This window comes from Salvelinus sp. IW2-2015, linkage group LG20 (assembly GCF_002910315.2).
Source record: "Salvelinus sp. IW2-2015 linkage group LG20, ASM291031v2, whole genome shotgun sequence".
NCBI classification, from domain to species: domain Eukaryota; kingdom Metazoa; phylum Chordata; class Actinopteri; order Salmoniformes; family Salmonidae; genus Salvelinus; species Salvelinus sp. IW2-2015.
Window position 1 is genome coordinate 5,463,992 of NC_036860.1, and position 20,377 is coordinate 5,484,368.

General features: G+C 44.9%; 2 protein-coding genes across 8 annotated transcripts in view; one reads left to right on the forward strand and one right to left on the reverse strand.

The window, feature by feature from the left end:
* The window catches only part of galr2b (galanin receptor 2b), a 216,191-nt gene that overhangs the window by 172,308 nt on the left and 23,506 nt on the right, over positions 1–20,377 (reverse strand). The gene's annotated exons all lie outside the window — the stretch shown is intronic.
* Positions 1–20,377, forward strand: part of LOC111980587 (axin-1-like) — a 42,066-nt gene that overhangs the window by 17,422 nt on the left and 4,267 nt on the right. For 5 of the 7 annotated variants that reach the window (XM_024011399.2, XM_070449153.1, XM_024011397.2 and 2 more), the window contains 7 exon segments: positions 1,564–2,544; positions 9,675–9,821; positions 11,084–11,180; positions 14,997–15,134; positions 17,931–18,487; positions 18,627–18,785; positions 18,943–19,194. In XM_024011399.2, coding sequence (XP_023867167.1) covers positions 1,643–2,544; positions 9,675–9,821; positions 11,084–11,180; positions 14,997–15,134; positions 17,931–18,487; positions 18,627–18,785; positions 18,943–19,194 — 2,252 coding nt within the window. In that variant the 5' untranslated portion in view covers positions 1,564–1,642. 7 annotated transcript variants of the gene reach the window in all.

The following is a 20,377-nucleotide window of genomic DNA, read 5'->3' on the forward strand; positions in this document are numbered from 1 at the left end:
GGGTGGATTTGGGGCCATATTGTAGATGGCATCACCATAATCCAGGATGGGAGTATTGTCATTTGGACCATGGTGTGTTTAGCACTGTGTGTGAYTTAAGKTTTGTTCTGGTAGAGAAAGCCTATTCTGGACTTGACCTTTGCTTGAAGATTATTGATGTGCGTGTGGAATGATAGTGCCAGATACCCAGGTATTTATCTGAGCTGACATTCTAGYTCAGTTGGTGTCTAGATAGATGAGAACATTCTAAAGATATTGAGAATCTTGAAATGTAACATTTTAAAGAGAAGTACTACTCCTGCTACTAGAATTGAGCGTATCACATTTTTGTGTAGATTCATCATCACTGTCAATGTGAAAAGGAGAAATTGAGGATAGTTAGTGGTTCATTGCACTGTGATGTGTAAAAGAACCTGTCTGTCCACTCCATAGTTCCCGGACAGCCACAGGGGAGGGCCACTTCCTCCAGGTCTCAGCAGGGACTGAAAATATTTGACTCAAGGTCGTCCTCTGATATGATCAGTCGGAGTGCCTGCCTGGCTACATTCACCACACACAGCAGCCATGGTCACAGTCATGGCAGATTGGGCTCTGCCTGCACCCCACAGTTCCTCTTTGAATGTCCAGAATGCTCTGCCCTTGTCGCTCTATTTCATGCTCAGGGTCGGCTCCTGTAGTACACTGCTCAGATCTGTGTCTGTCATCAGTGGCCTCAAGTGGCGTTTTTGTTCTCTGTATCCTTTACATGACACATATCAAACATGCAAGTTTATTTTCAATAGTGAAGAGGGGCCGATGTGCACATCTGTCTCTACTTACAGGGAGAAAAAAACAAAATAAGAACATGACAGTATTAAAGAATGGAAGGAAGAGAAACCCTACTACTCGGTGTCCATGACCCTTTTCCGTTCAGTTATTTTCAGCCAGTCATTCAAAGTCAGAAATACATCCAATAGGATTGTCACGAAGCAGTTAGGCTATCTATATCTGAAATAGTGTTCTTTATTTTCACTACCTCTGTATTTTATAGAATAGATTTCATTCACACTAACATATAGCCTCGCCGCAGTTCAGAAACCCAACAATAAAAATATGTTCTAGAATCTTCTGATGTTAAGGTATTGCTGTGGGGAATCATTAATGGAACGTGCTAATCTGTGTGAACACATGACACACAGATCACTTTTTTTCGTGAGCATCGATTTCTTCAATGCCTTTTGCTTTAGGGGATATTGAATTTTATTTCTTAGTAGTCAAAATATTTTTTCAACCTTTTAAATGGGTGCTATCGATGTGAGCAATGAAATAATTTATGGCATCTCTGTTTTGGCAGGATTTCTTTTTGAAATATTAGACTTGTGTGAATTCTAAGCGTAGACATAGATATGCAGCCTGCTTTTATTTTCTCAGTATTGAATGGATTTCCAATTTGTCTCAAACGTTTGTTCTTTTTTACTAAGTTGTCAAAATGAGATAATAAACGTCTGAGTCATTGCCTGTGAATATGTTTAAACGTGTGTTTTAAGTTTCCACTCATTGTATATTTTTGTATTTTTCTTACAGGAGAAATTCTTTCACCGTGGCATAAGTAGAGGGGTGGATCTGATAGTTCTGCACTGTGGGCTGTACTGGGACGGGGTGTATGGACGCTGTGAACATGAGCGTGGGCGACAAGTTGGGGGGTTACCTGGTGGATCTGGGGGGCAGCTTCACTGAGGATGCCCCCAGACCCCCGGTCCCTGGGGAGGAAGGAGAGCTGGTGTCCAGCGATGGACGGCCCTACAGCCACGGCTTCTATTCCTTCAAGAGCGAGAGCCTCAAGAACGAGGCCTCCACGGCCACGCCCAGGCGACCTGACCTGGACCTGGGCTATGAGCCGGAGGGCAGCGCCTCCCCCACGCCGCCCTACCTTAAGTGGGCAGAGTCCCTGCACTCCCTCCTGGACGACCAGGATGGTATCCACCTSTTCAGGACGTTCCTCAAGCAGGAGGAATGTGCCGACATGTTGGACTTCTGGTTCGCCTGCACTGGCTTCCGGAAGCTCGAGGCCAACGAGGGCCAGGGCGAGGAGAAGAAGCTGAAACTGGCGAAAGCCATTTATAAAAAGTACATCCTGGACAACAATGGAATAGTCTCGAGACAGATCAAACCYGCCACCAAGAGCTTCATCAAGGACTGTGTGATGAGGCTGCACATTGACCCGGCCATGTTTGACCAGGCTCAGACTGAGATTCAGACTATGATGGAGGAGAACACCTACCCGCTGTTCCTCAAGTCAGATATCTATTTGGAATACACCAGGACTGGGGGGGAGAGCCCTAAGCTKTACAGCGACCAGAGCTCTGTCTCTGGGGGTGGGAAGGTTTTACCAGGGTATTTGCCCACGCTGAACGAGGACGAGGAGTGGAGATGTGACCACGAGTTGGAGGAGCAGCAGGAGAGTGATCCCACTCCCAGCAACCGGCTCACACAGAAGCTGCTTCAGGAGACAGCTTCCCAACGCGTCACCAGCACCAAGAGATTCCAGGACAGTCACGAGTACAGGTAAATCCTCTCCCGACATCCTCTCTCTCTCTCTCTCCAGTCTCTATATCTATCTAGCTTCTCTGTGCAAGTGCTGAATTAGAAATAAACTTGTCCTCCCCCCCTCTGTGCGAGTGCTGCCTGAAGTTGGAGATGAAAAGTGCCTCTGAGTTTAGCACAGCGGACAGCTTAAGATGAGAGGAATGCAGTGTAGGCAGAGGCCTTTAAGTACCTGTGATGGCGAGGCAGTGGCAGGGGTCGAAGGGAGAGCATTTGCTGGTTGTTAGAAGGTGGAGGCAGACGCTCTTTGTGTTCCCCACGCAGGTGTCCCGTGAATGGCAGGCTTTRCTAGTGGAAGAAAGGTTCTCTCAGAGAAAAGCTCAACATGATTTCTCTTTTGACTGTGGAAAATGGAGAAGTCTGGTTTAACTGCAGCCGAAAGTCAAAGGAACTATTCCCTGTCTAAGGAAATGAACCTGGCACATGAAAAAGGAATCACTCRCCATATTTCTCTTCTGGARGACTAAAATAGGATTGTAAAAGTACAGRCTTGTTTGTCTGTCTTCCATTCTTTAATCAATAGTAATATGATGCTTYTGTTATATTTGACAGYAGCRTTTGTGTCACAGCCTTGTGTCATTTCATTTGCGCAGAATGGGATTGTGCGATGTGACTGACTACTTAAAACTCTAATCCTCGTCCTGTTGGAACAGAAACAGCGCATCTGGGCTTTTTAGCCCACTATGCAAAGGATTAGGCCRACAAATGTTCCTGCCAAAGTCTGTGAATTAAATATCAATCTTTTTTTTAAAGACATTCACACATCTCTGATTTTGTTCCATATTTGTCACMAAGCAAAGCTGCTATCACCAGTTGTGAGAAGAATATGCGGAGGGATTTTGCGGATTTATTTAGCCTTGCTCTGAAATATGTAAGAACACAGCATTTTTACTTTTCAGATGTGCTTAAGGATACTGTATTCACTGTTGGCATTGTCTGGTGCAGAGATCGAAGATTGCATAATTCTATCCCTAGAAGTTGACCCACTTTTCTATCAAGAGTCTTAGACAAACCTTGACATATGCAGAAGATGCAGTAGCACTCTGTGCAGAGAATGTGTTGAAGAGTTGTGCTTGCAGGGCTGAAGGACTTGAAATCCGTCTTCAATTAGCCTGACTAAAAAAGTAACGTTTCCAAGTCTTTGTTTTAGTTTAGGACTAGTGTTGTGATTTTGGAAATAGGTCTCAGAAATAGCACTTTGTTTAGACTATTGTCCTATGCTAAGGACTATTGTTTTGTCTGACTTTAGTCTATTTGGATGCTCCGAACAGTGTTTTTAGTATAGTTATAGTGTATAGGCCTATATGTTGCCTTTTCTCATTTCCAGCTGGCCTATAAATGTGACAAAATGAAAGACTAGGATATTTTAAAACCACAAACACTCCCCACTCCACCCTACTTCTGATTGTGTATTCTATGGCCTCTGGATATGATTTGCTTTAATTAGTGAGAGCAGTGCATTTTTTAGGTTGTTTTCAAATTACTATTTCATTAGGTCTAGTATTTGGCGGAAATTACAAAAAGATTACCCTCCATTTTTAAATAGCCTTTTAGCATCACCCTTCGGGTTTTTGTGCAACTAAATTTTGCACKAGTCAGATGTCTCTTAATGTGTGAAGACCAGAATCCAGGGAATTAAAAGGGAGKAGCTCTGTAGTGAAGATGAATATGGAGAAAAACATTTTGTTTTTTCACAGTTGTGTAGTAATGCACAAAAAATGTTGCGGGYTGTTTGTACGTTGTTCTCAGACAAGCAGGTGATAGCCTCAGCGAGTCACTGTTCTTGTAGAGACAAAGCTCTCTGAATATGTGTGCGTGCTATGATGAGCATGAATACACATTTTATATGAAACTGTTCYTTCTGAAAGACTCATTTCAATCTGTCGGTCTTATTCAATTCACCCCTGTCTCATTTTCCACCAGGAACATTTCTCCTGGTGCCCCTCCTCTCTCCAGGTCTCCCTCGGAAAGTAGTTTAGATGGTTTACCTCAATGAAAATTTCTGGTTTGAACAGGTTAGATATATAGCCTCCATTTTTATATAACCCTATCATCTTCAGAGTAATTGTAGAGAGAATGTAATGAGTAACTAACCTGCTAGCAGGTCTGATTCCTTCACCTATAGTCAGAAGTTTACATATACCTTAGCTAAATACATTTAAACTCAGTTTTTCACAATTCCTGACATTTAATCCTAGTAAAAAATCCTTGTCTTACGTTAGTTAGGATCACCACTTTATTTTAAGAATGTGAAATGTCAGAATAATAGTAGAGTGATTTATTTCAGCTTTTATTTCTTTAATCACATTCCCAGTGGGTCAGAAGTTTACATACACTCAATTAGGATTTGGTAGCATTGCCTTTTAAATGTTTTAACTTGGGTCAAACGTTTCGGGTAGTCTTCCACAAGCTTCCCACAATAAGTTGGGTGAATTTTGTCCCATTCCTCCTGACAGAGCTGGTCAGGTTTAGCACTGAGCACTGAGTCAGGTTTGTAGGCCTCCTTGCTCGCACACGCTTTTTCAGTTCTACCTACAAATGTTCTATAGGACTGAGGTCAGGGCTTTGTGATGGCCACTCCAATACCTTGACTTTGTTGTCCTTAAGCCATTTTGCCACAACTTTGGAAGTATGCTTGGGGTCATTGCCCATTTGGAAGACCCATTTGCGACCAAGCTTTAACTTCCTGACTGATGTCTTGAGATGTTGCTTCAATATATCCACATAATTTTCCTGATGCCATCTATTTTGTGAAGTGCACCAGTCCCTCTTGCAGCAAAGCACCCCCACAACATGATGCTTCCACCCCCGTGCTTCACGGTGGGGATGGTGTTCTTCGGCTTGCAAGCCACCCCCTTTTCCCTCCAAGCATGACAATGGTCATTATGGCCAAACAGTTCTATTTTTTTCTGTGGATATAGATACTTTTATACCTGTTTCCTCCAGCTTCTTCACAAGGTACTTTGCTGTTGTTCTGGGATTGATTTGCACTTTTCGCACCAAAGTACGTTCYTCTCTAGGAGACAGAACGCGTCTCCTTCCTGAGCGGTATGACGGCTGCGTGGTCCCATGGTTTATACTTGTGTACTATTGTTTGTACAGATGAGCATGGTACCTTCAGGCGTTTGGAAATTGCTCCCAAGGATGAACCAGACTTGTGGAGGTCTACAATTTTTTTCTGATTTCTTTTGAMTTTCTTATGATGTCAAGCAAGGAAGCACTGAGTTTGAAGGATTGCCTTGAAATACATCCACAGGTACACCTCCTATTTACTCAAATAATGTCAATTAGCCTATCAGAAGGTTCTAAAGCCATGACATCATTTTCTGGAAATGTCCAAGCTGTTTAAAGGTACAGTCAACTTAGTGTATGTAAACTTCTGACACACTGGAATTGTGATCCAATGAATTATAAGTGAAATAATCTGTAAAAAATTGTTGGAAAAATTACTTGTCATGCTCAAAGTAGATGTCCTAACCGACTTGCCAAAACCTATAGTTTGTGAACAAGAAATTTGTGGAGTGGTTGAAAAACGAGTTTTAATGACTCCAACCTAAGTGTATGTAAACTTCCGACTTCAACTGTATGTTGCTGTGTATGAGCAGGGCTTTGATAAACCAATCGGTGGTAATCCAGGGGTGGCTGCACTCCAATGTAAAGGGGAGTGACAAAGGACCAGTAATTATTCTCTAGGCCCAAAGAAATGCCCAAGTCATTGGAACAACAAAAGGCCCTACATCTAATGATTTGGCATTGAGCTTCGATCACTGTGCATCAGGAGGACAAGTTCCTTGAGTTTTTCAGGACAAGGGTATTCAAAGATATGGATGATGTTTTGATGGGCTTTCTGAGAGGTATTTCCTCATGTTCATCGAAAGCCGCTTGGCCTACTCGCCGGTCGTAAGAAACGTGATGAAATGTCATCCATTTACAGCTGTGCACCCACACTGTCATAGCTAAACAGCAGAAAAAATCAACCATGATGAAACCAGTGTTGGTTCGAAAGCATATCTCATCTCCGGCTCCATCTCTTTGCTCTCTCTCTCTCTGTGATTCTGTGAACYTTGACATCATGGCTGCTGCTTCAATCATTAGAAGATTCTAGATCATGGGCTTGAGTGCTGCCTGGGAATAATCATCAGAGGCTGCAGTAATCCGAGAGCTGCTTCCATCCCTTTCCTCCTCTCAGGCTGAACCAGGCTGGGTTTAGAGGCTCATAAACAGATGCCTCAATACCAGTCAGTAGGATGGATGGCCATGGTTCAGGTTCTGGTTGGAGGCTGCCATTTTCCATGTGGTGCCCTGAAGAGAGAACGCAGCCAGGTTGTAGATTTGGAAGCCCTGGCTTCTAGGAGGCAGCAGGGGAAGCAGGCTTCCAGGTCAAGGGGAAACCCTGGTAGAAAGGAGGCTTCCTGCTTGGCGCTCGCTCCCCTGCCGTGCACACTCCTTAAAACACTGTGGCCTCCTGCAGCTGCCCCTTTCAGTTGCATTTCCTCTCGTAACGCTCCTTCCTTTAAATGAATCCCACTCATTTGAAACCTTGGCCATAGAAGGTGGTCGTTATCCACAACCACGTTGCACCTCAGCCACAAAATGTACACTTCTATGCATTGACGGCTCGTATTGGTTGGACTTGTTTTTGTTTGATAAATGTAGCATGAGGGATGCCGTCATGGTGTGGGTTTTGTTCCTCAAAGCAGTTTTAGAGCATCCGGAGCAAATAAGTGTTCTCCTCAGAGCCTCTGTTTTGAGAAGTGTATCGATTTTTACTACTCAACTTTTTTTTATTGTTTTTTTGTTGTTGTCATTTTTGACTTCAATGGAAACTCACTTTTATTGCAAAATTGCTGACTATTCCAAATGAAGTACTTATCTGAGCTCTTTCCCTTGTTTTCTTAGTTGTTCACGTTATGACATTTCATGTTTTTGTTAGATTTGGCTTGTAAGCTAAAAGCAAATGGTCATGCATGTTCGCCATGGGTAATTCAGTAGACTTCCCTTGAAGGACAGATGATGTAATGGCTTACTGATGACAGTGCTTATGGACTGAAAATACAAAAAGGCCATAAGCATCATTTAATGACTAGAGTGCTTTAGTATTCAACTGTAATCTCTTTTCCAGTGATAAAAGCTGATAGGACTTATGGTTGATGGACAGGACAGGGCTCTCTGTTCAGAAAGCATGACTGTACACCTGTTCTTTACGAAGACTAGACCTGTGTTTATGTCCATGTTATGTTGAATAGGAAGCGAGGTATGTTTCTGTGTGGGGGGTTTTCTCGGGGGAAATTTGCCTCCGGGATTGTCGAGGAATAGTCTCTTACTTTTATAGTTGGACACCACCTTGATATGATCCTGTCTGAATGTGACGGCAGTACCACTAGCCTCGGTCCTGTCATTTATAGCCAATAACCACGTTTCCATCCATACATTTTGTGTGAGTAAAGTCATACAGTATAAAAAACAAAATAAATAACAGCTGTGATGGAAACAGGAAGTTCCAGTACAATGTTATAAACGCTGACGGATAAGTTGTTTGTTTGACATTGTGGGACCTTTTTGTTTCGGTAAAATGTTATTATGCGAGAAATGGTGGTGGAAATGCCTTTATGCGCAAATATGTATATAATAACCATCATATCGAAGTAAACTTGGAGTCACGCAATGATATTGTGTGGTCCTCCCACTATGACTCAGGAAACCATGCACTTTATTAGGCTACAGATGAAATAAGTTATGATGAACTTGATGATGTTGATGCTCCTTTCCAATAAATGTTGAGGGTCTTATTCTGGTGACATGATGATCGATGCTTGACTGCCGTTTGACAAAAGAAAATAATATTCTCTGTGGTATCATCATGTTGACTAACCTTCCGCAGAGCCTACCCGATCTGTGTCCGTGAGCTGTTGGCTAAAGCACACGTACCAAAACCAGACCAGTCACATTTTGCTATTTAACACAAAAAGGTTTTGTGGCAAAACTGTCGGTAGAGTTGAAATGTGATGGAAACACGTTAAACATTCACATTTTATTCGGTAAGCCGAGAAAGGACATTTTTGTGTGCACTACGTCATCATGCACTGATTTTAATCCTCAACAATTCAGTTTGGTGGAAACACCACTGGTGGGAAAATGCGCATGTTTACTTTGTGGATTGAGGAATATTCGCATGGAAATCTAGTTTATATCGTCATTTTATTCGATAGATAGGCAGTCTAGTTATGACACAATAAATGATATCTTCTGTCACGACTGACATTGCTTTTCATAGAGAACCAATTGTAATTTGTCGTTTCTAGACATATTAGAATCTCATCCCTTTACTTACATAATGTAGAACTAAAAGACATTCTTCAACCACTCTCCATTCTTCTCTTAATCCAAACTGATTTACCACTTCGCAATAGATTTTATTTTTCTTTCTTTGGCTAGAATATGGGCTGACTGATAACCAGTCAGAAGTAGCCTGGGTTTGGTTTGGTCTCTGGTAAGACTGAGAGCTTCAGAGTTCCCAGGGAGGGAGCACGCACTGAACACTTTAGGGATCTTCTTCAGTTTAAAGATGAAGAGAACAGAGGCCTACCCAGATCTATAATTCACGTGAAGGGAGAAGTTTGAGGAGTGTGTTGAGGGAGTTTGAGTCAATGATGGAGGCTGTGGTGATGCGATGCCTCCAATCAGAATTAAATCAGCATCTCTACTCTACCTACCCTTAGAAACCCTCTGAAGGATATTCATTATGACAATGTGGGTGGTTTTGTGTGAAAGGCATGTATTACTACAGAGATACTACAGTAGTCTTATTTGGAAATGTTTCTTTGTTTCATATCTAAATGACATTTACATTGTCACTCAGTTCTTATCGGCTCTTATCCAGAATAACTAACAACGTCCTTCTCTTTTAATGCTATGATAATACAGTGCAATAATCTTTGTAAAATGTACTTACGTGTGTCTCATGTGAACCTGAATCTATTGTTTAATGGTGCTAATACACTCTGACATCATTGATTGTGTTATATCACGTGCTATGTATTGTTAATGACTTTGCCTTAATGCTATCTCTCTGAACGTTGTGTTTCTTCTAGACGTGTGCCGTGGCGGGAGCCTGTCAACCCGTACTARGTCAACACGGGCTACGCCATGGCCCCTGCCACCAGCGCCAACGACAGCGAGCAGCAGAGCATGTCCAGTGCCAGCGACGTCGACACACTCTCCCTGACAGACAGCAGTGTGTACGTATTCGCACAGCCTCCGCATCACCCCCCACTCACACACACAATCGGTCAAACTGTAATAGTACATACCACAAGTAAGGGCAGAATGTCTCGAGAATGAAGGTTAACTTCCCTGTTCCTTGCTATTCAGCACGAGGACCGTCACAAACAATTTCATGACATGTGTGGGTGTAGAAAACAATAGTGAGAGCGTGTTATTTTCAATTTCACCCATGCCCAGTATATCTGAGCTCTACCTGGGTCATATTCATTAGGGCACACAGTAGCAAAACGTTTTGCCACAGAAAACAGAAACAAGTTTCTCATTGAACAAGTTCAGGTAGTCCCTCTTTTTGAGAATGTTTTCTTCCGTTTGGTGCCGAATGAATAGGGCCCTAGTCTGACTGTAGCGCCTCCTGCTGCACGCAGACTGGTGCCATGGTGCCTTTTCCCCCTGTCTGTCTGTCTCACTGGGAGCAGCAACACATCTCTCTCTGCTCCTCTCCTCAGAGAACAGCCATCTGTTCATTACCCACACGAATGATCGCTGCTAAATGTCATTACTTATGCTAATTATAGAGCTATAAACTGGGAGGTACGACAGGGCCAAAGTATGTCATTTGAAGGCATTGACCTGTTACCCTTTAAATCAAGTTTCCCGGAATTGTGAGGAAATGGTGGAGAATTGACGGTAAAAGGTTGAGTAGATTATGACAGGCTCTCATAATTGTGTAAAAGGAGTCGGTACACAAAGAATACAAATAAAATGTTATAGCCTACGTCTTATATGACCTACCCACATTGCTTGACAACGGTTTGTTTCAAGATGGGTAAATGTATAAGCAGCGCCTTTGGAGGATCCCATGTTGGACACAAGCTGTTATTTAGCGCAGCGATCCTCTTTCTTCCGCCTTAGCGGGAAGCACACTGTTTCCCTTTAGAGTAGATGGAGCTAGGATGTGTTGGCAGAGGGAAGCCAGAGAAGACAGGAACGGTGCTGTAACTTCAGAGATGGCACAGGGGAACGCATGTTAACGAAACATCAAAGGCTGCTCAGCAGGACAAAAACATGTGTCTGAAGCAGGTTAGATTGGAGGCCATTATCTGCTGTTTGCTCCACAGCTCCTGGCACAGACGAGGCAAACCCAGCAGTACCACTGAGACGTGGGATAAAACAGTTCTTGGTGTTGGTGTCAGCGACCACACCAGCTTCAAAGTAACCTATGAGTTTTCCAGTTTTGAATATGTTTGTAAAATTGTCCTTTTTGTTTTTGTTCCAGAGATGGGGTTCCACCATACAAATATCGCAAACAGCATCGACGAGAGATGCACGAAAGTGCCAAAGCAAATGGGCGTGTGCCACTACCTCATATTCCTGTAAGTTAACCTTGGTTTAGCTGCACACACACACCCCTACACAAACAAGTACGCACACATACCTGCAAGATCCCCACTCGCTCATCAAAGACTGCTGACATGGCTGTAACCTGGTATTCTAGAAACATCAGTCTTTCTCAAATGTTCCCATCTCTCCACCTTCCTGCATTTGTAAGATGCCAGACTGCATCTCTCTCTGGGCCTGTGTAGGGTGTGTGAATAGCTCATAGTGAGGCTTGTGCTTTCTAAACTGTGCCTGGTGCTCTCCCCAGCCCTCAGCTGTCTGTCTGAGTTGAAGCCCATCAGACAGCAGTGTTTCTCCTCTGTGGCAGTCCCGCCTCCCTGCATGCCTCTGCAGCTCCCTACAGGAGAACTCCCATCCTAATTGGGCCTCAGGGTCAAGAGTTTAACAAAACTCTCCCTCACATTAGGATGCATGTATGTTTTTGTGTAGAATATATATTTTTTCATCGACTTCTGTTTTTCGGGACACAGAATACAAAATAATAAAGAAACGAACTATGCATAGCAGAATAATGGAAACGCTGGCTGTCTTGTCCTTGATTGTTCTGTTTTTGTCTAATTGATTAGTCCCTGACACATACTGCAGTGGTAATGGAGAGACGTACAGTGCATTTGGAAAGTATTCAGACCCCTTGATTTTTTCCCCCCACATTTTGTTACGTTACAGGCATATTCTAAAATAGATTAAATAAAAAATTATCCTCATCAATCTACTTAATAATGACATTTTTGCAAATGTAATAAAAATCAAAAACAGAAATACTTTTATTTACATAACTATTCTGACCCTGTGCTATGGGACTTGAAATTGAGCTCAGGTGCATCCTGTTTCCATTGATCATCCTTGAGATGATTCTACAACTTGATTGGAGTCCACCTGTGGTAAATTCAATTGATTTGACATGTTTTGGAAAGGCACACACCTGTCTATATAAGGTCCCACAGTTGAAAGTGCATGTCAGAGTAAAAAACAAGCCATGAGGTCGAAGGAATTGTCCATAAAGCTCCGAGACAGGATTGTGTCAAGGTACAGATCTGGGGAAGGGTACCAAAAAATGTTGGCAGCATTGAAGGTCCCCAAGAACACAGTGGCTTCCATCATTCTTAAATGGAAGACATTTGGAACCACCAAGACTCTTCCGAGAGCTGGCAACCTGGCCAAACTGAGCAATTTGGGGAGAAGGGACCTGACCAAGAACCCGATGGCCACTGACAGAGCTCCAGAGTTCCTCTGGAGATGGGAGAACCTTCTAGAAGGACAACCATCCCTGCAGCACTCCACTAATCAGGCCTTATGGTAGAGTGCCAGACGGAAGCCACTCCTCAGTAAAAGGCATATGACGGCCTCCTTGGAGTTTGCCAAAAGGCACCTAAAGGACACTCAGACCATAATAAACAAGATTCTCTGGACTGATAAAACCAAGATTGAACTCTTTGTTCTGAATGCCAAGCGTCACATCTGGAGGAAACCTGGCACCATCCTTACTGTGAAGCATGGTGGTGGCAGCATCATGCTGTGGGGATGTTTTTCAGCGGCAGGGACTGGGAAACTAGTCAGGATTGAGGGAAAGATGAACGGAGTACAGAGAGATCTTTGATGAAAACCTGCTCCAGAGTGCTCAGGACCTCAGACTTGGGCAAAGGTTCACCTTCCAACAGGACAACGACCATAAGCACACAGCCAAGACAACGCCGGAGTGGCTTTGGGACAAGTCTTTGAATGTCCTTGAGTGGCCCAGCCAGAGCCTGACTTGAACCCGATCGAACATCTGGAGAGACCTGAAAATAGTTGTGCAACGACGCTCCCCATCCAACCTGATAGAGCTTGAGAGGATCTGCAGAGAAGAATGGAAGAAACTCCCCAAATACAGGTGTGCCAAGCTTGCAGCGTCTCACCCAAGAAGACTCGAGGCTGTAATCACTGCCAAAGGTGCTTCAACAAAGTACTGAGTAAAGGGTCTGAATACTTATGTAACTGTGATATTTCTGGGGGGTTTTCTTCCATTTAAAAAAACAATAATCTGAAAATCTGTTTTTGCTTTGTCATTATGGGGTATTGTGAGTAGATTGATGAGAAAAATGTAATACATTTTATAACAACCCTGTAACGTAACAAAATGTGGAAAAAGTCAAGGGGTCTGAATACTTTCTGAATGCACTGCATACACTGAGTGTACAAAACATTAGAAACACCTACTCTTTCCATGACATAAAATGACCAGGTGAATCCAGGTAAAAGCGATCAACCCTTGTTGATGTCATTGTTAAACCCACTTCAATCAGTGTAGATGAAGGTGACTATAGGTTATGTGGATTGTGTATGTGTGCCATTTCAGAGGGTGACTGGGCAAGACAAAATATTGAATTGCCTTTGAACAGGGTACGGTAGTAGGTGCCAGGTCCACCGGTTTGTGTCAAGAACTACAACCCTGCTGGGTTTTTCACGCTCAACAGTTTCCTCTGTGTATCAAGAATGGTCCTCCACCCAAAGGACATCCAGCCAACTTGACATAACTGTGGGAAGCATTGGGGTCAACATGGTCCAGCATCCCTGTGGAACTCTTTGACACCTTGTAGTCCATGCCCTGATGAATTGAGGCTGTTCTGAGGGCAAAAGGGGGTGCAACTCAATATTAGGACGGTGTTCCTAATGTTTTGTACGCTCTGTGTACAATCATCACTAATAGAGGGTAATAGCCACAGTAGTGAAATAATTTCTACAACCAGGTCTTCTAATGGCCATAAAGCTACTCTGGGCTGTTTGTGTGTAAAGCTTTGTCTGTGTTGGGTAAAATGAATATGAATCCAACTGAAACCAAATTCAAAGAGAAAATAGCAGTCAGAGCTGGAGAAATCTCCGGCTTTGTAATCAGCATGTGGACATATCCTGTGTGCTTGGGTGGGGCCCTGAGTAAAACGGCCCTCTACAATATTTAGGCTGTACCCAGAATGTACTTTAATCTCTCTTTGCTAGATTACTACAACAATGCACCTTACAGGCTTGAGTTGTGTTGGGAATACCAGCTACGAGCTGCATATTCCCAGCATCTCCCTTTGATAAAAATGTACTTCACTCTGCTGCCTGTAATTAAACATGCAATGATAGGGATTATTTTGAACGGACAATCACCTTTTAGAGATGGTCTGTGGTGTACCAGTGGGTTTTCACTGTTTTTCCAGACGTGGCCTGTAGCTCAGACGCTGTTAACCTTTATTTAACTAGGCAAGAGGGCCATGGTGTCACGCTGCAACGGGTCGATCTGGAGATTAATTTCTCTGTTTTCTTTTTAATGGCTATTATAAAGTCACTGACCAACAAAGTTGTTTACGGCTGATATTTGACTAACTATCTTGTGCATTTTCTTTAACTTTGGAAGTACCCTATGTTGAAACTTCGTTGTTGAGATGAATGCCTGTGGCTTACAGCATACATTCTGCGTAGCAGCCTATATCAGACTATTCAAAGCCTTAAACCATGTCAAATCAGACCTTGTAGGTACTGCATTAGCTACTAAGCAGTAGTCTTCTTGACTTTGGTTTGAGGTTATTGTTTTGGCACGTTCATTTCCATTACAGGTCTCCTGTTAGCTTTTCCCTGATAAACTGTAGACTTGTTTGATAAGTCTTTCCTCCTTATGTACCATTTTCTCCCTTCTGTTCTATCAACCGAAGTGAACAGCATAGGGACCACAGGTTTTACCTTTTTGAGGAGAAAACGGCAACAATGTTATCAGCGAATGACTACCGGTACAATTTGAAATGAACTGGAAATTGTGTGTTTCCCTCTGTTAGCGCACAAACCGGATACCAAAGGACATTCACGTGGAGCCGGAGAAGTTTGCGGCGGATCTGATCAGCCGGCTGGAGGGAGTGCAGAGGGAGAGGGAGGCCCAGGAGAAACTGGAGGAGCGGCTGAAGAGAGTCCGATTGGTACGTTGTTGTCCACAGAAATACCACTATGCTGTCGGTGTGATCCCTCTCCCTGGTGGGGCGCTGTACTACTCTATATGCCCCCATCATCCTCTTAACAACCTCTTACCATGTTCTCTATAGCTGGTCGCTGTTTGTCTGGCTGTCTATCAGAAGGTACACTGTAATATCTCAGTTGTTTTGAATAGACTGGGTTGATTCATTCAAAGGAAACAGACATTATTCCATTATGAATCATTTATAGAAGTGTAGCTCTGGCCTATCAGGGATCCATCCCGCTGTATCCTGGATCCCTTTGTCTCTGGCATCAGATGGAACACCTGTAGACAGCCTGAGCCACTTGTGAGCCTGGCGCACTGTAATGACTTTGTTTGAAGTCAGTTGGAGCGTGAAGAAATGCCTGCGCTCACCGCAAATGGAATCTCTTTCGGTACACAGAGCCAGGTCTTAAGTCTCAAGGCAGATATTTTATGTCGTTTGGCCCCTCTGTAAGAGGAGCCGCCATCATGGAACAGTAGGTTTCTCTTTATTAAGAGCTGGTGGCAGACGGGAGTGACAAATAGTGACTCTATCAAAGATAGAGAATCAAAGATAAGCTAGTTCCCCCCCCCCCCCAAATTCCTCTCCACTGCTCTCTAACCTGGTTTTCATCCACAGACTTACACCCTGATCTCACTGAATGTGGCCTCAATCGAATGTTGATTGATGGAGAGGTCACATCCGGTCTCGGCATACTCCCTCAGTAGTGTCTGAAAGGAATGGGTCAATATAGCAGGATAGCCTGTGGTATTATGGTGCTGTTGACTGATGAAATCATTTGTCGTCTTCATCTCTCCTCTAAATAATACAGAACCTTTAGGATCAATGCATTGCTGCCACTGAGAGATAAATAACTTAATAGGCGTTTTTCGCTTTACTTTTCAACGCTCTGAATATTGGCCCACCTAATGTATAATTTACATGTTCAATAGCAGCAGTACGTTCCACTTCCCTGAGGTGAGAGTGAGTGAGAGAGACTCAGTACATCACATTCATTAGTAGATGCCTTTTTAGCAGGATGGGCTCAGCAGGTCTGGATCTGGCCTCATTTTGGCACGAACAGGGTAACTGAGAGTGCAGAGCAATGGCCTGCACAGCTGCTCTGAGCCAGAGACCGAGAGCCAGGCCAATATCTGCACGCGCCAGTCAGACCCTCATCAAAAAGTCCTTAGCTCCCGCCCAGGATTCCTCTACCTGGAGTGAGCATCAAAGCCTCCACCACATAAATTGCCCACTGTTATTTGCCAATGATTCCCATGTTGAAATGCCATCAAAGGTGTGTGGGAAGGGTGAGGCGGTGAGAAGCCAATGGGGGCTGATGTGTTTTAGTTAGGGGAGTGGAAGACCGAGTCCACACATCCTTAGCAATTCAGTTAGTTGCAGAGACGGAGACAGACCTGGTGAAATAAGGGCACAATGGTATGCACAGCTGCTACATGTCATACAGTTAGTTACTATGGCTGTACGTCTCATACAGTTAGTTACTATGGCTGTACGTCTCATACATTAGTTACTATGGCTGTACGTCTCATACAGTTAGTTACTATGGCTGTACGTGCTCATACAGTTAGTTTACTATGGCTGTACGTCTCATACAGTTTAGTTACCTATGGCTGTACGTGCCATACAGTTAGTTACTATGGCTGTACGTGCCATACAGTTAGTTACTATGGCTGTACGTGCCATACAGTTAGTTACTATGGCTGTACGTGCCCATAACGTTTAGTTACTATGGCTGTACGTTCATACAGTTAGTTACTATGGCTGTATGTCTCATACAGTTAGTTACTATGGCTGTACGTCTCATCACAGTTTAGGTTACTATGGCTGTAACGTCTCATACAGTTATTTACTATGGCTGTACGTCTCATACAGTTAGTTACTATGGGCTGTCACGTGCCATAACGGTTAGTTACTATGACTGTACGTGCCATACGGTTAGTTTTACTATGGCTGTAGTGCCATACGGTTAGTTGCTATGGCTGTACGTGCCACGGTTAGTTGCTATGGCTGTACGTGCCATAGGTTAGTTGCTATGGCTTTACGTGCATACGTTTAGTTTCTATGGCTGTACGTGCCATACGGTTAGTTGCTATGGCCTGTACGTGCCATACGGTTAGTTGCTATGGCTGTACGTGCCATACGGTTAGTTTGCTATGGCTGTACGTGCCATACGGTTAGTTACTATGGCTGTACGTGCCATACGGTTAGTTACTATGGCTGACTGCGCCTTTGTCTAGGAACTAGTACATAGCAATATTGTAGCTTGAAATATATAGAGCTATTTAATTGTAGTAAAAATCAAGGGTCTATTGAGAGCTAAGATTATGCTGGCCGACATGATGTAGAGCGAAATAGCTTTGCACCACAGAGGAAGAACATTGCCTCTGCAGCAGAGCCGTGATAATGCCACGGCACGTGTTAACACATGGTCTCGTGGAAGTGTGCCATCTGCTGGTGTGACTGATTGGAACAAATTGCCTTTTGCCTTTTGAAATGACTTTAGCAGTTGTTCTTTCACAATGTGCTGAGTTGGGGCTCCATTTATTTTCTTGGGAAATGACCAGACGCTGAAGCTCATACATGTGGGTTGTAATTGAGATATGTCTCAATGTACAGCAGAAATGAATGTGTAGGATATATTTGTATATTATATACTGATGTGATCTCTGATATGCCAACTTGTAGTATTGCTGTTGAGTTGGGTAGTAACCACCTTCAGTATATTTAATGATCATTTATTTTTCTTTCTGGAAGGAGGAAGAGGGTGAGGATGCAGACATCTCCACATCCACCTCGTTCTCCAGTCACAGACTGCCCCCTGGTGCCCACCCACAGCACTACAACAACCCCCGCTACTCTGACATCGGCTACAACGGCCTGGCGCTGCGTCCTGACGCCCACGAGGAGAACCCCGAGAGCATCCTGGACGACCACGTCCAGCGAGTCATGAAGACCCCCGGCTGCCAGTCCCCGGGCACCGGCCGCCACTCTCCCAAGTCCCGCTCACCCGATGGCTTCCCTGCAGGTGGCAAGGTGCCCGGACCTGGGATGCCACTGCCCACAGGCCCGGGCAAACACCCAGCTCGGCTGGGGCCCAAGGGGGAAGCTGCCAGCCACCAATACCACCACAAACACGTGCACCACATCCACCACCCGGCCGGAGGGAAGCCCAAAGAGCAGGTGGAGGCTGACGCAGCCATGAGGGTCAATGGTAACTTCCACTGGGGGGTGGAGCAGCACAACTATGGGTCCAAGTCTCGCAACTATGCTGACGGCATGGGCCCCAGCCCGATGGATCCTATGGGCTACAGGTACACACAGAAGCACACAGCCTCTTCATGTCTCTTTGAATTATGTTTTTAGTTCTTCCATGTCTCCAATCTTTTTCTATTTCTTTTTTTACACTTGCCATTAACGTCATTGTCCTTTTTTATCACGCAATTTCCATAGTAGCAAAGGTAGCACGCTATCGAAGCGGCCGTTTAAGAAGGCTGAGGAGGTGCGGACCTTTGAGGTGCCCGTGCCTCCGGAGGACGTGGAGAGGAACCAGAAGATCCTCCAGTGGATGATGGAGGGAGAGGCGGTCCGCAACAAGAAGAGCCCCTACGGGTGAGTTCCGGCTTTATGGGTGACCGCTAGCTGTCTTTCCCACGTAGGGAATCGGTAACGTACAACCATAGTGATGCAAGTCAATTGAATTTACTCTGATCTGTATTATGGTGGTATGTGTACATTTGGGTCAAACAATGACAAGGATGTCTCCCAGGAGCACCACAGGGTCCAAGAAAACCCAGTCGGGCCACGAGGTGTCGCGGCCCAGCTCRGTGGAGCGTCCRGGGGCAGTGCATCCTTGGGTCAGCGCCCAGCTGCGGAACAYTGTGCAGCCCTCACACCCCTTCATCCAGGACCCCACRATGCCCCCCAACCCGGCCCCSAARCCCCTCACCCAGCTGGAGGAGGCTAGGAGGAGACTGGAGGAGGAGAAGAAGAAGACGGGGACCTTACAGACCAAACAGAGGTGAGTCGGCGTTACCTGGGGAGGAAGGGAGAGGTCTCTGTCACAGCCTGGATCTTCATGTCATGTCTAGCCACCCGTTGTATTGTTGTAGTGATTGTGACAGCCATGTGACTGAATCACCAAACTCATCCTTTTGATAATACAGGCAAAAAAGGAATAACGTTATCGAAAAGTAATGTTTGTGCTGAAACAGCAAATGTTGAGGTGAACTGAGGCATGACAGAGTCTCAGACTTCTAAAGAATGAAATATTCTTCCCTTTTTCTTCTTCACTTTTCTCACTGATCAAACCCCATTTTGAGTAGCGTGATGCACTGACCAACCTTGTTTTACATTTTCATTGCACATCTGTGCATGATCACTGGTGTGTGTATCCTGGTTGGTGTGGCCCTGTGGCTGGTCCGCGTCTAACTCCCAGGGTTGTTGGGTCCTTCAGGTATGTGATGGAAGTGATCCAGCGGGGGCGCCCTGTTCCCACCGCTCAGCGTGGTGCCTGCCGCCAGGCCCGCCCTGTTCCCACCGCTCAGCGTGGCGCCTGCCGCCAGGCCCGCCCTGTTCCCACCGCTCAGCGTGGCGCCTGCCGCCAGCCCGCCTGTTCCCACGCTCAGCGTGGCGCTGCCGCAGGCCCGCCCTGTTCCCACCGCTCAGCGTGGCGCCTGCCGCCAGGCCCGCCCAGTTCCCACCGCTCAGCGTGGCGCCTGCCGCCAGGCCCGCCCTGTTCCCACCGCTCAGCGTGGCGCCTGCCGTCTCTGACACGGAGCTCTCCGAGTCCCAGTACGTCCAGTCTGGTTTACCCCAGTAGCCCTTAACACCCACCCCATTGATCACAGCAGCACCCAAACCCCCATCCCATTGGTCACAGCAGCACCCCACCTCACCACCTCCTCCCATGTCTATCACCAGCAGCATCCAGACCCGACTGCTCTGTATCTGCACAGCCAAACAGAGGCCTGTCTGTATGACTAGACTCCATAGAGATTACTAGAGGCATATATGTTTGGTTACTGGCATTACTACTTGTATCCCCATAATCTAGTAGTAGTTTCCTGTACAATAACATCTGTGTGTAGTTTAGTTTTTTGTGAATTATAAATTCATATTTGATCTGATTATTTGCTTATGTATGGGTGGGGATTGGAATAATCAGTCTCACCTTTTCAGCCATTTCTTAGTCAGACAGTATT